At 42.9% G+C, this 16,898-nt stretch overlaps 1 protein-coding gene across 2 annotated transcripts; it reads right to left on the bottom strand.

The window, feature by feature from the left end:
- Positions 1–4,488: 4,488 nt before the first annotated feature.
- Positions 4,489–11,741, bottom strand: MGARP (mitochondria localized glutamic acid rich protein). 2 transcript variants are annotated; one of them, XM_037126241.2, is made up of 4 exons: positions 11,542–11,741; positions 7,523–7,605; positions 6,642–6,735; positions 4,489–5,332 (listed from the first exon to the last, which is right to left on the bottom strand). In XM_037126241.2, the coding sequence occupies exons 1-4, from the start codon at positions 11,621–11,623 to the stop codon at positions 4,863–4,865; spliced, it is 729 nt and encodes a 242-aa protein (XP_036982136.2). In that variant the 5' UTR covers positions 11,624–11,741; the 3' UTR covers positions 4,489–4,862. The 2 variants fall into 2 exon arrangements, with proteins under 2 accessions (XP_036982136.2, XP_036982135.2); XM_037126240.2 differs by having other exon boundaries at positions 7,502–7,605; positions 11,542–11,738.
- Between the last annotated feature and the right edge of the window lie 5,157 nt (positions 11,742–16,898).

The following is a 16,898-nucleotide window of genomic DNA, read 5'->3' on the forward strand; positions in this document are numbered from 1 at the left end:
GTTTTCTGATTCTGCTGCCAGGGTTGAGCTTTTACATTGGGTTCTCACTCTGGGCCCCAGACTCTATTTCACGTTGACTTTTTAAAATGTGTATCTTTTATTTAATTAAAATCAGTCAATGGTCTGATAATAAAAGTGCTGCCAATGGAAACTGTTGTTAAACTGACATCACACTGCTTGTTAAAGTTGAAAAAGGTTAATAAAACATAGGTTGCTTTGGGACGTGATAACAGCTGCTTCAAAGGGTTATTTTAAATACATACTGAATGTTACAAGGAAAAAGGAAGCCTTCAGTATGCAGTCACACTTGGCATTTAGGAGTTCTAAATAAGGTTTTAGAGAAGGCAGCCCTCGGCCAGGAGGTTAAGCCAGAAAAACTCTGGATCTGCTGGGCACGGCTAGCTCTTTCCTCACCCCCGTTGAGAAAAGTGAGATGCAGCAACACCAAAGCAAGTCTGCACCGAATTTCCAAGTTTTATTTCTTATCCTAACTCCATACCGCTGCTTAAACAACCCCATTTTCATGGCATGATACACAGCCATCTTATTTGCTCACAGTTAAGTGGCCCAGCAATTTGGTCTGTGTTCGGCTGGGTGGCTCTTTCTGATGTTGCCTGGGCGCACTCAGACGACTGCAGTTGTCTGGCCTCAAGGCTGGAGCTGGGTGGTCTAGGAGGGCCTAGCTGTAGGCTGGGCCTCTCTCTCCATATGGTCTCTCCTTCTCAGGGAGCCTAACCCAGGCTTCTTCACATGGTGGTCCCAGGGGTCCAAGAGTATGAGAACTCTCACCAAGTCATGTTCGCAGGATTCTATCAAAACAAGGCAAGCCCTGACCAGTGCGGCTCAGTTGGTTGGGCATCATCTTGCAAAGAGAAAGGTCTCCAGTTGGATTGCCAGTCAGGGCACATGCCTGGGTTGTAGGTTTGGTGTCCCTGGTCAGGCACATATGAGAGGCAACCAATTGATGTTTCTCTCTCACTTCAATGTTTCTCTCCTTCTTTTTCTCCCTTCCTTTCCCCCTCTCCAAAAATAAATAAAATAAATCTTAAAAAGAAAGAAGTATAAGGCAAGCCCAAATTCTAAGGGATGGAATAATAGTCTCCATCTTTTGATGGGAAGATTCAGAAAGTCACACTGCACAAGACTGTGCATATGGGAAGGGGGGGAGGAAATTTGTCGCTATTTTCCCCCCAACCTGCTACACTAACAATGGCCCAAAAATCAGAAGTAGCCAGAAATTTGATTACCTAAAAATTAAAACTCTCTTGTACTATAAAAATACCGTAAGAAGATGAATGACAAATTAGAAAAATATTCATAATTTATATTAGAAACAAACATTTACCATCTAGTATACAAAGAACTTCTAAAAAATAGAATAGGAAAGTACTGACAACACTAAAAAATTCACTAGGCCCTGGCTGGTACAGCTCGGTGGATTCAGTGCTGGCCTGCGAACCAAAGGGTCTCGGGTTCCAATCCCAGTCAGGGCACATGCCTGGGTTGTGGGCCAGGTCCCTAGTAGGGGGAACTCGAGAAGCAACCACACATTGATGTTTCTCTCCTCTCTCTCTTTTTCCCTATTTCTAAAAATAAATAAATTTTAAAAATATTTTTAAAAATTCACTAGAGATATGAGCAAATAGTTTTCAGAAAAAGAAATGTACATGGACTTTAACCGAATGAAAAAATGTTCAACCTCACTCTTAATAAAAGAAACGCAAGTTAAAACCACAGTGAGATATTTTTCATCTATCACATGATCAAAATCCCAGTGCTTGACCCTGCACTCCAACAGGAAACAGACACTCAATGCACAGCTACTTTGGGAGTACACAATGGTATGGCTCAATGGAAGGACTGTTTCAATAGCTAGTGAAGTTACATCTGTATTTGACCTAGCAATCCCCCTTTCAGAAATCTATCCCAAAGATACACTGGCAAAAAAAATGTGCAAGAAGCTATTCATTGCAGCAATATTTGTGACAATAAATACTAGAAGCAACTCAAGTGTTCGTCAGTAGGAGACTGATTGAGTCAACCATGGAACCGACTCAGGGAGTTCTATGCCACCATGAAAAGTAATGAGGACTACCTCTGTGTTCTGCAATAGAGCCATCTCCAGGAGCACCGTTAAATGAAAAAAGTAAGGTGGAGACCTGTGTGTACAGAACACTGCAGAATATCCAGTAAGTAGGGGTAACAAATGTATGCACACATACAGCTTATACCAAAATATGGAAGGAAAAAAACCCCACAAAGTGGGAAGAACCAGATGGAAGGAATAAAGGAAAAGATAGACTTCTCTGTATATCTCTTGTTTCATAGATTCCACTTTAGAGCCAAGTAAGGAATTTACATCATTATTAAGAAGTTTAAAATGGTCTTAAAAGGCAATCCTTCAAAAGCAATCAGAAACTGATTCGAGTTACGGTTGCGACACAGACAGGAACTGCTGTGTATGACTTCATATCTCAGTATATCACTGTGTATACAGTAAGGGTCAAAAGTACTCTGCAATAAATTCTGAAGTGTTTTTAGTAATTTTATTATTAGTGAAAGCATTTGTGGTTTGAGACAGCAGTGTGTGTGTTATGGGATAATTCACTTGAGTAATTATGTTGGTGTCTTTGAGATGCAAATTTTTGGAGTAGAATAGAAGATTGGTCAGGTTAAATAAAAACCCTGTGGTCCTAATTTGAATCAGAGGTATCAGTATGAATTCATGATGCATTTTATCTTTAAAAAAGAAAACCCTTAGTTCTGTCCACTTAAAGGCCTAGATACAATAGTCAGCCCAATGATGGCAATGGACACCCTTTAACCACCCTGATTGTAGTTTAAATACTTAAACCCTTAAGTATTACAACCACATTAAAAAGAAGCAGAGCTCCTGCTGATTTCAGGTCTGGGGTAGGATATTCACATCTTATACCAGAAAGCAAGGATGGTATCCAAGACTATGAGCATTAAGTCAAAAGAATTAAAAAATAAATTAAAAATCGATTAAAAAAAAAGAATGATTCAGAAGACCTTTTGAAGAATCTCCCATTTGTCATTGACGGAAAATTTGAGTATTAATAAGAGTAATAACAGCAATCAATTGAAGTGCATAAATTATGTTTAAGTTGCTGAGTTTATAATCATGCTAAAATATTATTAGTCACTTATGGAGAATGTTGTTTTACCGTCCTGAAAACTGGGAATAAAAATAAAGACCAAAGCATTTATTCCATCCTTCCTGTATGGACTGTATCTCAGTGTAATCAAATAGTTGGTGAAAGAAGCTTCTCTTTAAAGTAGTGATCCCGCTTATACATAATGATGCAATATCACCATTTCACAACTCCTAATGAAAAAATGGGTAAAGAACGTCTAACATCACAAAGAGAGAAAAACAGACATATGGATCTCTTGATGGAAGTAAGAACACCACACATGAAGTATTCCTGCCAAAACAATATATCTCACTCTGATAAAACTTCTAGATCTAAAGACTGTACCCATGGGCCCTGGCTGGTGGAGCTCAGTGGATTGAGTGCTGGCCTGTGAACCAAAGGGTTGATGGTTCGATTCCTAGTCAGGGCACATGCCTGGGGTTGCAGGCCGGGTCTGAAGGCAGGAGTGTGTGAGAGGCAACCACACATTGATGATTCTCTCCCTCTCTTTCTCGCTGCCTTCCCTTTTCTCCAAAAATAAATAAAATGTTTTAAAAAAGGACAGAGAGGGAGGAACATGTTGAAACGAAACAAAACAAAACAAAACAAAAAACATGTTGTAATAACCAAAACCCAGACTGAGAAAAATTCTATAGATCTACTGATCCAGTTTAAAAAATAAATAAATTGCAGAAGGGAGCTGGAAGGGGAACCTATAGAAAAAGGGACTTAAGAAAATGTTGACCAGTTGCAATTTGAAGACTTTAATTGGATTCTGATTCGAAAACAAACTGAAGTTCGGGGAATGTTTCTGAGGCAGTTGAGGACATTGGACCACTGACTAGATAATTAATAACACTAGAAAATCATTATTATTGTTGTTACTACCTATTGCCAGTGGCTGTGGTAGGAGATAAGAGGGCGAGACTGTGGACACCAGGTTTGCCAAGCGTTGACATCACGAGTGAATCTGCACGCGCGGCACACGAGGATGCTGTATGCTGTTCTCTTCGCTTTTGTTTGAAAATTTCCACAATAAAATGTTACAAAGAAAAAAAATATTTTTTTTTAAACCAGGACATTCTTCCATTTGAAAGCCTGCCCATGGACATTACCGCGGCTCAGGAGAATACCTAGAATCGTGACGGTTCACCCTGTGAAGAGGAGGAGCCTCCACCAAGGATAAAGGCCGCATGTCACTATGCAGAGCCCTCAGAGGACATGACTGCTTGGATAATTCTGCAATGTTCACGTGGTGTTATACGTGCGTGTGTTCATATACGCTATGTTATCTAGACATATAAATATTAGTGAATGAAAATAGAAGCACTAATGATATTCTAGTTTTATTCAAGTGAGTTCACATGCAAACTCAAGAATCCAGATGTTCGGACACTGCAGTAAGGTAAAGGCAGAGCGAAATTAAAGTGAACGCAGGTTGTGTAGGTAGCTCAATTCCCATGACACGCAACTTAAACCCCAAGGTGAACGTCTTTGAAGCTCTTTACTACAATGCCATATCTGACCTCGGACACATAAAATCTCAAAATTTTCAGTCCTGAAACCTATCAAGTAGATACCAAAAATCTTCAAGGCACATTAAAGTTTTCTAAGCAAAAAAGTCTTGAAAAAAACCCCAAACCAACCAAGATGGCTAAAGCTACAAAAGCACCTATCAGTCTCTACGGCACTTTTTGCTGAGTATCAATCTGCAGGAGATTCCTCTTGAGCCTCTGCGGCCTCGGCGGCCTCGGCACCAGCTCTGGCTTCTTCCTGTAAATCATCCGCAGTAGAGGATTCTGACTCAACGGGAGAATTTGCTTCTTCCAGCTCAGCACATTCATCAGAGCTTTCGTTCTCTGTTGTACCTTTATCAGTATTGATGGCAAGGGCTTCATCCGGAGTTGCACTGGTAACCTCCAAGGTCATTTCGGTGCCGACTTCGGCAGTTTCACCCCTGGCCACATTTGGAACCTCTGGCCCAGGTTCAGCCCCAGCTGCGGGGGTCTCCATCTGAGCAGGCTGCGCAGCGTCGCGACAGGCTGCAGCCTCCGCTGCCGCTGCGACTGTAGCATCTGAGCTTTCTCCAGCATCGACCACCTGAGCTTCCGCTGAACACACTTCAGGGACTTCAGAACTTGCTTTCTCCGCTTCTACAAGGTTCTCTTTTTCACCTGAAAGATTTAGTCCATTAAGCAAAGTATAATATTCATTGAAGGAGCATGGGAGGACAGTGGGACACTGTGCACTTAAAAAAACGAGACAGATCTGTATACACTGATGTAATGTCCTTCAAGGTAGACTGTTAGGCAAAAAAAAAACAAGGAAAAGAGCAATGTATACAGCTTAGTACCATTTGTATTAGGACAGAAGGAGGGTAACTTACATGCCTAGCTAGTTATACTTGCAAAGATTCTCTCCAGGGGCATTCAGAGAATCTGGTATTACTGGTTCCCTCTGGGGAGGGAAAATGGGGGAAGGGACTTTTCTGCAAACCCTTTGAACACGTTGAACTTAAAAAAATAATTTACATGTATTATTTATTCAAATACAAAGGACAGGAGCATGAAGAGCCAACCTATCATGAGACAGCATGGAGAAGCAGTCAACTTACCAGCCAATGATACTGAGGAGTCAGTCCTTTATTCTCAACCTCAGTTTTGTCATCATTAAAGTGGGGGATATTAATAGTATCTATCTCACAAATCTATTGTGAGGGTTGAATAAAACACTGTACACAGAAGGGGGTTTAAAACCACTAAACTGCTATGGAAATGCTGCATTTTATTAGTACTGCAATCACCCTTCTTATCATTCTATTCAATCATGTTTACTAATGACATCATGTTTCTTATCGTTGTCATGACTGAAAGGTTAAAACTGGTCCATGAGAAGCTACTATCTCTCTCACCCAATAATGCTCACAGTAATTGATAATAATAGTATTATAATTAAGATAGGAGAAAAGTATGGTTTAAGCAAGGAGTGTAAGGCAAGGAATATTTATTAGCATGAAAATATAAAGCTTCTGTTCCTGTAGCTGCCATTTTATTGCGCAGATCAACTGAGGGACTCGACAGACATGACCGATTGCTACTAATGTCAAGTGCACTTCGGGCAAAGACATCCGGATGGTCTTAGCCAAAACTGAAACAGGAATTTGTTTTATGATTTAAAAAAATGATGAGGGAAATGAGAAGTCAGACTCATGAGAGGCAGGCACCACAATTACACCTGTGTGAATGGGAGCCTGGGTGGGGTGAGTGGTACCACCACACAAAAGCCAAGACTGCGGGGCAGCAGCATCGGTGCAGAACAACAGCCTCTAGGTTTTGGCTGGGCTTCCTCTTTCTGAAGGAACTCCTACCCAGAGCCACTCTGGATTGAGTTAGTAAAGAAGCCCAAAGCAAACAGTAAGCATTGTTAGGCTAAGATGGTGAAAATCAGAGCCTCAAGGAAAAAATATTAATAGATTAACTTTACCTTGAAGTGGCTGTAACTCTGCTTTGGTTTTTTCTTTCAAATTTGTTATGGGTTCACTATGTTTGCCTTGCTCTGATGTTACTGTCCTGTAGGTCTGAAAGCAGAAATGTAATTTAGTTTATTTCTTGAGTATTTTTTGTCATGACTTATGTTCATCATGCCAAGTTCAAAGGTATATACAATTCAAAGAAGAAGAAGCAATGCATATCATCTACTCTTTCATTTCCTTTTAGAATCCATAGAGAAGGAAAGAAACGAATGCTCTAACAGGGGTTGAAGATGACCGGAAACATGCACAGTAGCTAGAAAGGCCAAGGCACCTGATAGGACCAATCTGCTGAGTCAGCACCTTCATTCTCAGTACACCAGTGCTGACCCTGTGCTCAGGTTCACACCCCTGAGCTGACTTTCCCAGCAGCAACACCCCGAGGGACATTAGTCTTCTTGTTCGAGGGGCTAGGACGCAGGATGAGAAAAATAAACTACTTTAAGCAGAACTGAAGAGATGATGATATTAGAGTAATTCACACTCACGGGTGGCCCAGAGAACCCAGCTTTTCCAAAACTATCATAGTCAAACACGGAGTAGAAGGAAGGCCATTGGAGGAGAGGGGCTCAAATTTAGACCTTGGAAGTTATTTCCAAGTGGTATTAATTGTTTATTAAACATAAGCATTTCATATATACCACAAGTTTCACATACCAGTCTGGCATTATGTTTTTTTATCTATCCAGAGCCTCAAATAATTAAAATGACCTGGGCCTTTCTCAGAATCCCATGTCCTGACCTTAACATTGCTGTGAGTTCCCCACAGCTTGTGAAGCACACGAATTCCTGAAGGCTGGGGGCAAGCACTTACGTAGTATCCACCAGCACTGACCGTGACACCTACGACCAGGTAGTAGGTCATGTTTGATCCAGGTGGTCCAGGGGTCTTTTTAGATGACATCCAGCGGAAAGATGCTGGGGAAACAAGTTTAAACACAGTTAGCTCCACCACTTAAGCAGAACTATTTTAAATAATCATGTCTTTAAAAAAAACTTCTGCTCAGTGAACCTAGAATCTATTAACATCAAGTGACTTGAGCTTAAGGGAATATGGTATTATGAGGTAGGGTAATAATTCCACTTGACATTTTCCCAACCTAATTTGACAAGTGTGCATGAAACCTGTCATTCTGATGCTTAGCACCATGTTTTTCTTGGAAGGAGTGCAGGCAGGGGTAAGGAGAAATGACAGGAGCACTAACAACTTTAAAGTCAAACAAGAGGCATATAAGCAGAAGAAATGCATTTACTGCATGTACTCTACCATAGGATTTAGTGGATAAGATTATTTTTCAAAAAAAATGAATTAAATACATTTATACTTAAATTTTTATGTTGAAACATGTATGTTGAAATTTAACACACTTCTATCAGTCTGTAACACAAATGGATACATTTTTCTAGTATAAAGCCTTTAAAGATGGGCAGTGAGAAGCCCATCTTTTTTTTAAAAAATATTTTATTTATTTATCTTCAAAAGGGAAGGGAAGGAGAGAGGGAGAGAAACATCAATGTATGGTTGCTTTTTGTGCATCCCCTGCTGGGAACTGGCCTGCAGGGAACTGGTCTGCAACCCAGGCATGTGCCCTGACTGGGAATCGAACTGCGATTGTCTGGTTCGCAGGCCCGTGCTCAATCCACTGAGCTACACCAGCCAGGGAGAAGCCCATCTTTAAGACAAATTTGCGAAGGTCATATCTGAAATACAAGTACAATTCTGTACAAACTAATAGATGAGAGTGTTGTGTTTTTATATTCAAATATATTACCTTGGTAGAGCTGGAATCTGTATCTACTCTATTTCCTGGAATTGAATTTTTATAATAGACTCAAAGCTAGAAGGAGCTGAAAGCTCAGAGATGACATTCTTTATTTTAAAGATAAAAATGTGGAGACATTTATCCATTGACAAACACAGTTGAGCACCTACTACGTGTCTAGCATTCTCAGAGGCATTAGGGACGTAACAGTGACCGAGATACACGAGGCTCCTGGCCTCTGGCAGCCCACAGCCCACAGAGAAGGGGCAGACGACAGACGAGTGACTGCCCGTGGCCAACAATGTCAGGACAGCGTGACAAACGCCGTCATCCGTGCCGGTAGAAGCTGCAACGTCAGCGTGAGAGTGCAGGGGAGGCTCAACCAGCGGGCTCCAGGTAGCTGCCACAGTTGAAGAGACATGGCCTATTACAGAATGGCAATTTAAGAAGCAATTAAAAAAAAGATATGGCCTCAGTCTTGAGGGGACGTGGCAGTCTGTCAGATAAACAGGGGACGGGAAACCGCGCTGGAGGCAGGAGTGGTCTGACTCAGAAAGGACGAAGGAGTCCGGCGTGGCCGACAGAGAGTTGGTGCGGGGACCAGAAATTCACACTGATGGCAAGTCTTTGTAGTGGTCGAATTGAAAAAACTCACACATATGGTCTTATTTTGAATATAAATGTCCATTTCTTAGAAAAAGAAAATTTTTCGCAAATGCACCCAAATAAGCTATGATAAGAGATTATGGGGTTGACTTGTAGTGGAGCTTGTTAGTTTAAAATACATCTGTTATTAAACAGAAAATACGTTAGTGTTATAGTTGTCAATCAGACATAAATATCAAAAATATTTTTAAATAGAAAGAAATAAAGAAAATTATTAGAGATTTAAGTAAGGACTTAAATACAAATACAATTATGGCAAAGTTACTGACAATGCAATGAAATTGGAAATAAATATTCAATAAGGATTAGTTGGAAAAATTTTAGCATATTCATACAATGGGAAAAAATGGATATAATTTCCCCAGAAGAATATTTACTTACTTGAGAAAATATTTACAATATATTAAGCGCAAAATTATATCAAAATAATCTGTACAGGACTATCCCAGATTTGTGCATGAGGGAAAAAATGCATGAGGGGGAGAAAAAGCCTGGAACATTATATATACTATATATAAAGGTAAATATTATATGCATTATAAAGGTAAATAATAGTATTCAATGAAAAGTAGGATTACAGATGACTTCTATTTTGCCTTTCTGTGTCTTTCTGAATGATCTATTTTAAACCTAAATTACTTATTCATTAAAAAGTTACATTTTTAAAGGAAAAACCAGATAACAAAATTTGATGAGGCGCACAATTTTATCCTTCGATAAAACAGAAACAATTTTCTTTTTCCTCAGAGTAGACAGAACCAATACAAGGTTAAGTGATGTCCATGATCGAAGCCAAATTTCCAGTCAATAATAGTTCTTCAAACACATAAGCAAATCAGCGCTACAAAAAAGTGATCGGGTGAAAATTAGAGAAAGATCGTCACTGCTACCACCAGTATCGCTAACTACCTATTTAGGCGATTTCAACCACTCTTCCTTTGCCTCAAGGTAGACAGGAAATTGTGTGAACCATCTGCAGACACACACACGCACACACACACACACACACACACACGTGCGCGACGACGGTGGGGGGACGCAGACGGATAACGCGGGAAAGGCCAAGTGTTGGGGGGGGGTTCGTCTTTCTTCCCGCCCCACCCCCATCACAACAACCCTTCACCTCCAGGAGTTTAAGATCAATGGCTTCTCCATTTCATCAGGGGGAAAAAATGGGCTCTATCTTACTCTGTATAAAGACAAAGGAAAACGAAGACTCTTTATTTCTGTGACTTGTAAGGCAACTTCTTCCCACCAGCATTTTAAGAGAAAAATGAAGCTAGTTGGGCAGACCTTTCGTCCCTCCCACCGCCACCACCAGCACCGGGCTGATCGAAGTCGGGGGCGGGGGGCATGGAGTTTTCCGCAAGACTCTTCTTTCTCTCTGGGTCCAATGCACGAACTGGGCTAAAGCCCCCTGACAATTGTTAGGAAGTGAGACGACGCAAAGGGAGACCTGAGAACTTTCCACGAAGTGATCTACGGACAGCCTCCCCCAATCATGGACACTGAGAAAAGGAGGGGAGATGGACGGGGACTCGGAAGGAGCCGCATCCGAGCGCGGACCTGATGCGCGGGACAAGTACTCCCACGCTCACACCCAAGCACCTGCAGTGTCGCAGGCAGCGTGCTAGGGGCTTTGGTGCCTGTCGATTAATGGCCTTCTAGCTCTCAGCGCACCTTCCCCTTCAGGAAATTTCTGAATACGCCCCCTTTTCCCACGAATTCGCACATCTAACAGCGGGACAGCTCCAGGGCTGTTTGCGCCGCCGCCAAGGAAGGTGGCCTTGGCCGGGGAGGTCTTCCTGGCCGGGGAGTGCCAGGGCCCAAGCTCGCGGGTTGAGGCTGCTGCGCCCCGGCTGAGTCTTGAGTTTATTTACTTAAGAGTCTTAACCAACTTCCATGGGACCCGCACTCCGTCCTGCACCCGCCTGGCTCGCTGGTCGGGGCTCCGCCTCCCCTCCTCCCCAAGCCTGTACTTCCCCACGAATTGGAGAGTGCATTGGTTCTTACAGTAATAAAAATGGTAAGCCAAGAGTACGTTAGCCGGCACTTTTCTAAGCGTTAACTATACATTAACCAATTAAAACTCAACCATACTGTCCCCAGCTTACAGATGAGGAAACTGAGGTTAAAGCACTTGCGTAAAATCAAGATTTGAACCCAGGAAGCCTAGTCCGTATTCAGAAGCCGTGCTGTAAAGATTTCCTACTATCAAAGTCTCCAAGAACTTCGTCGGGGTGTCTTCCCGGAGACCCTTCCCAACCCCCACCACCTCTCCGCTCAGGCTTATGTTGCCCTGGGTCGGTTTCGGCCCACTGGGGGCAGACTGGTCCCAGGGCACCCGCAGGATCTGCGCCCAGATCTCCTGTCCTCTTCAGTTCAGAGCGTGGGGGAGGCGTCCGGGGCAGCGCCGGGCACTCACCGTCCTTCCGGAGCGGCGCGGGGCTCGGGGGCGGCCTCAGCTGCAGCGCCAGCGTCTTAGAGACGGCTCTGCGAAGATACATTGTGCCCGCCGAGCTCCGCGCTGTAGCCTCTGCTGCCCGCGCTCTGCAGGGCGCACTGAGCTTGGGCGAGCCACGCCTCGGGGTGGGGCGCGGACCCCGGCCCGGCCCTGCCTGGGCGGCTGCTGTCCGAACGGTCCTCCCTTGAGCCCAGTCTCCAGGCTCTGTGGCTTTTTCTCAGAGATCCAAGAAACTGAGGCATCTCAGAAACGGGATCGGAAACCGAGAAGTCCCTGTCACCTGCCTGTCCCGTACGATACTGTTGCGCTAAGTGAATTCCTCAGTCAAGGCTGGAAATGTTTCGGGGTTCGCATCTGGAGTAAGGCATACACTTGTTTTATTGTGCCGGATGAAATATGAACCCACTTTGTGCCACACACTCCTTTAGCTCTCTCAAGAGTGGAAAGGGTGCGGAGAGCGGGGTATCCTCCACCTTCCCTTAGCGCCCTGGGTGATATTCAAAATCGTCCAGTCCCCAAGCAATGGCGGACTATCTAAGCAATTCGCTGTTAAAAGGACTTTAATTATAAAACCCTCAAATGCTGTGTATTCCTCTATGAGATGGAAAAGTAGTATTTGCACGTCAACTAAAATACTAAATTATTAATTTCTTCACCCAGATTTCAATCGATTGACTCATTGTGGCCACAACAATTTGTTGGAGTTTGAATGTGAAAATTCAATCATTTACATTTTCTAAATGAATACTCTTCAGTAGGGACTGTGCTGCTATAGTCCCTTATGTGTGTTTGGCACTTTACAGTTAAAGCACTTTCACTTAGATCTCCTTTAGTTCTCATTTCAACCCTCTGAAGGCTGTGGTAATTACCCCTTAGGCAAGCAACCTGGAGGAATGTCTAAGGATTAATGGTCATCAAAAAATAAAAAGGATGTGAACATCGTTTCTCTGCTTCCAAGTTCTCTAAGGCACGTTGCAGACAAAATATTTGCTCATTTGCTACTTGATAACTAAACATTCTTTGGAGATTCTGAACACAGTTCTAATAGTATTTAACATCTTCTCCTTTGGAGAGTACAAACCAATGGTCAGAACTGTTTTTTTTTTTGTGGGGTTTTTTTTATACTCACACTAGCTAGCCATTCCTAAGGATTAAACATTTAAGGAGAGCATTTAGGTAATCTGCAGGTAAGAAGAGGTCAAATTTGGACTCCTAAGCAGCAAAGGAAGGAGCTAGACCTGGACCTCCCACGAAGACATTTGGCAGGGCTGAAATTAACAAAGTGAAGAGGGGGACACCCTCTAGCTTTGAGCAGCTAAAGCACACACACTCCAGCAAGCAGGGACTAGCTCTCTCAGTGGTGCTGGAGAATGTTCAATGAACTGCTAGCAGCCAGGACAGATGGACACATAAACACAAATCTGTCCAGAACACTCCTAACCACCGCAGTTTGGCAAAGCTGGATTTAAAATTTTAAAACAAGAAAACAAATCTGTCTACCACCACCACTCATTCTTTCCTTCTTGTACTTAGGGCTGAATTTTGATCTGGTTGCTAGGGAGAGGAATAGTCGAAGGCAGCAAATGCATTTATACTGCATGCATTATATTTATTTAATGTGTTGGAAGCTCCCCTAAAATAATTCTTTCTGAGCAGACAGAATTTGTAAATGATGATGGCTCCCGAGACATTATTTCAGGCTTCCCCCTTCAAAACTCAGGCATAGACCGGGGTCTGGGTATGTACAGTCTGAGGTCTTCTGGCTCATCCCCAGATTCTTTCAAACTGTCTGTATTTGTCAAAATGCCCACAGTATGCCAGGGACTGTGCTCCATGCTGAAGATTGCTTATAACCTATTTCACAAACATTTACTCAGTATAATGTGTTAGGCACTGTTCCAGGGCATTCTTTAATGAGTAAGATAGGATTTCTGCTGTTGCTCCTGGAGGTTAAAATACCAGGGCAAAGAGACACTGAACCGAGCCCACCATGAATGGGGTCCATGATCAAACAGAAATCCCCGGTCAGATATCATTCATAAATGTAATCTAAGGCCTTTGCTTATAACCAAACTGGTTTATAAACAATGCAAAAATAACACATATGTATATGGGGTTTTAAATACTTTCCCCAAAGTATTATCATACCTATTTTTGCAGTTCATAACTCTTAACACTCCTAAAGAGTAGGTAGGGGAATGCTGATTATCCTGTGCTACATAGGATAGGATTTATTTCATATGCTACATATGAAAAAACCCCCATCAAGTTAGTGTGGTTAAGAGCAGGAGTTTGGGAGTCAGACACCAGGTCTGATTTACGGTCTGAGAAAAATGTGGAGCCCTAAAGCACATTTGGCATGAAACACGCTCAGCCTTTGGAGGAGGCAGTGCTAGGTTCTACTCCAAGCCTAAGCCATAGCTCCAGGCTCCCTCACTGTATCCAGCTGCCTTTCCGTGAACACACGGCAGGACCCACTGTGTTCCCCCGTCTTGTCTGGAGCTTGTCTCATCCTTCAGATCAGGTGTGGCCTCCCAGATGGGCAAGGCAGAAATGGTGAGAGTAGGGTCATTTCTCCAGATCCTTTACATCTTAGTTAAAAGCTCAGACCCCTTGGATGGTAGGGAATTTTCTCCATCTGCTGCTCCTGGAGGACATGAAGCATTTCCATTTTGGTGGCAATCTCTCTTCACATTTTGAAACATCTCCCAAGAGAAGACATGCTTGTGGGCTGTCAGATTCACTCCGTGGCAAACGGTCTCAAATGGTCTCTCCCAAACCCGAGAGAATCTGAACACCGGGTCTTTGCTATAGCAGACTATGTGAGGCTTGGCAACGGTTCACCCACTGTTGTCACCCTGTCCACAGTGCTGCCCTTGAGCAAGCATCCTTGACATTTTATTGGTCCAGGAAAAACAAGAATCTACAGTCAGAGATAACTTGGCTTATTTAAGATGACCTCCAACTAACTGTGACTACTAACAAAGGTACTTGTTTTGAAAACATATGGTAAGGGGCCTTTACTGGCAATATTAATCATACTTATTCAAGGCTTAAGTGCCATATAATTAATAAGCAATTTTCAAAGAGGAGTGATTTCCTAAACTCCACAGGAAGCTAGAAACAGCTTTATTGTTCTTAGCACTAAATTCTTAGGCTGTGACCGGTACTTTCAACAGATCAATATGGATATACAGTGAAATAATTTAGAAAAGTATCTAGGAAGACAAATTAGCAAGTAATTAAGAAATTCCTGATAAGCACGCTCCAGATGGCTTAAGATCCTTAGATAAAATGAAGGGGAAGGGGTAATCAAGGTGGTAAATTCTGGCCCTGGCTGATGTAGCTCAGTGGATTGAGCGTGGGCCTGCGAACCACATGATCGCGGTTCGATTCCCAGTCAGGGCACATGCCTGGGTTGCAGGCTGGTTCCCTGCAGGCCATTTCCCAGCAGGGGACGCACGAAAGGCAACCATACATTGATGTTTCTCTCCCTCTCTCCTTCCCTTCCCCTCTAAAGATAAATAAATAAAATGTTAAAAAAAAAAAAAAGATAGTTGTTAAAAGTCACTTTAAAAAAAAAAAAAAAGGTGGTAAATTCTGAAACCATTCTTGGGGGTGACTCGGGACTCCCCCATCTACTCACTCTTCCGTAGCAAAATTAACGTGGTATTCTGAACACTCGTGCATTTATTTTCCTAAGGCAACCATAACAAACTGAATAAACTTGGATGGCTTAAAACAGAACTTTATTCTCTCATCATTCTAGAGGCTAGAAGCCTGAAATCAAGGTGTCGGCAGGGCCACGCCCCCTCTCAAACCTGTAAGGGAGAACTCTTCCTTGCCTCTTCTAGCTTCTTCTGTTTGCTGCTAATCCTTGGCTGATGGATGCATCATTTCAATCTCTGCCTCCATCATTACATGCTGTCTTCTCCCTACGTGTCTTTTATCACAAATACACCAGTCATATCGGATTAAGGCCCCACCCAACTCCACTATGAACTCATTTTTAACTACAGTGACCCCACTTCCACATTAGGGTCACGTTCTGAGATACTGGGGTATTAGGACTACGACACACCTTTTCTGGGGGACACAATTCAACCCATAACTTCCGAGTCTTGAAATGGAGTTTATATAGCCTGTTTTTGCCCATGGCAAGTTGAGAAAATAATTTAAGTGACTACCTCACAGACACTAAATCTGAAAAAAGGTCAACCTGATTTTGGTCTAATAAAAAAACTTGACTGTTTTTTTTGTGTGACTACATTTGGCCTGCATCCTTTTTCATAGGGCCTTTTACGTTATTATTAAAGGAACCATCATTTGACCAGGGTTCCTCTTGGGAATTTAGAATCAGAATGATTCTTTCTCAGTCCAAGGACTCTCCTGAACTGAAAGGTAAACCCGGGGACTACTGACTGCGGCCAGCCCTTTACGGCGGGCGCTGGGGAGGGGTCTGCCTGCAGAGGCTCTGAAGTGGACGGCACAGATGTCAGAGCCAAAAGCAGAAGCCCTGACAACATCCGAGTCCCAGGCCCCAATTATGTCTGAGCCCAGACGTATTCCTATTTCGGGGTCTGTGAGTCACTCTGTATCCTCAACACCTTTTTCTAGGTTAGTGGTTTAAGTTGGGTTTCAGTTTTGAATTTGGAAAGTTGTGGGTTTTTTTTTTTTTGCCAGCATCATATGTAGCCCAGCTCTAGGTGTTCACTCATAGGATAATCTATGTGCCCCTTTGGGCTACTTAAATGAACTAGCATTAACTATTAAAAAGTCAGTCACATTAATCATATTCCAAATGCTCATGAGCCATGTGGGAGTAGTGGCTGCTGTACGGGACACCAGACAGGACATTTCCCTCACTGTGGAAAGTACTTTCCAATACTCCTGGTCTTCACAAATGGCTCCCCCTGGACTTACACAGGATACGATCAAGATGCAAGTCCACACAGGGTAACTATTCTCAAGGCCAGACATACAGTACATGCAGTTATTGTAGTTATATTTTATTTCCAACTAAGGCTATCAGCTTCCAGAATTTCAAGTGTCTTAAGTCTTCTATTCCTTTCAGGAATATGAGTGGTGTCCTGGCTGGTGTGGCTCAGTGGACTGAGTGCCAGCCTGTGAACCAAAGGGTCACCGGTTCTATCCCCAGTCAGGGAACATGCCTGGGTTGTGGACCAGGCAGGTCCCCAGTGGGAGGGGCACACAAGAGGCAGCCACACATTGATGCTTCTCTCCCTTTGCCTCTCCAAAAATACATAAATAGAATCTTTTAAAAAAAGGTGTTTTACTGGAAAGTGCCTTGAACTGGG

Source organism: Artibeus jamaicensis, unplaced genomic scaffold, assembly GCF_021234435.1.
Source record: "Artibeus jamaicensis isolate MK-2021 breed Jamaican fruit bat unplaced genomic scaffold, CSHL_Jam_final scaffold_537, whole genome shotgun sequence".
Classification (NCBI taxonomy): domain Eukaryota; kingdom Metazoa; phylum Chordata; class Mammalia; order Chiroptera; family Phyllostomidae; genus Artibeus; species Artibeus jamaicensis.

Excerpts from the sequence above, each read along its gene's own strand:
- MGARP (XM_037126240.2), bottom strand. The coding sequence starts at position 11,623 with ATGTATCTTCGCAGAGCCGTCTCTAAGACGCTGGCGCTGCAGCTGAGG. Across the intron at positions 7,606-11,541 it reads CGCGCCGCTCCGGAAGGACG|CATCTTTCCGCTGGATGTCA; the intron begins GTGAGTGCCCGG and ends TTGTTTCCCCAG. Across the intron at positions 5,333-6,641 it reads AGAGTTACAGCCACTTCAAG|GTGAAAAAGAGAACCTTGTA; the intron begins GTAAAGTTAATC and ends TAAATCTTTCAG.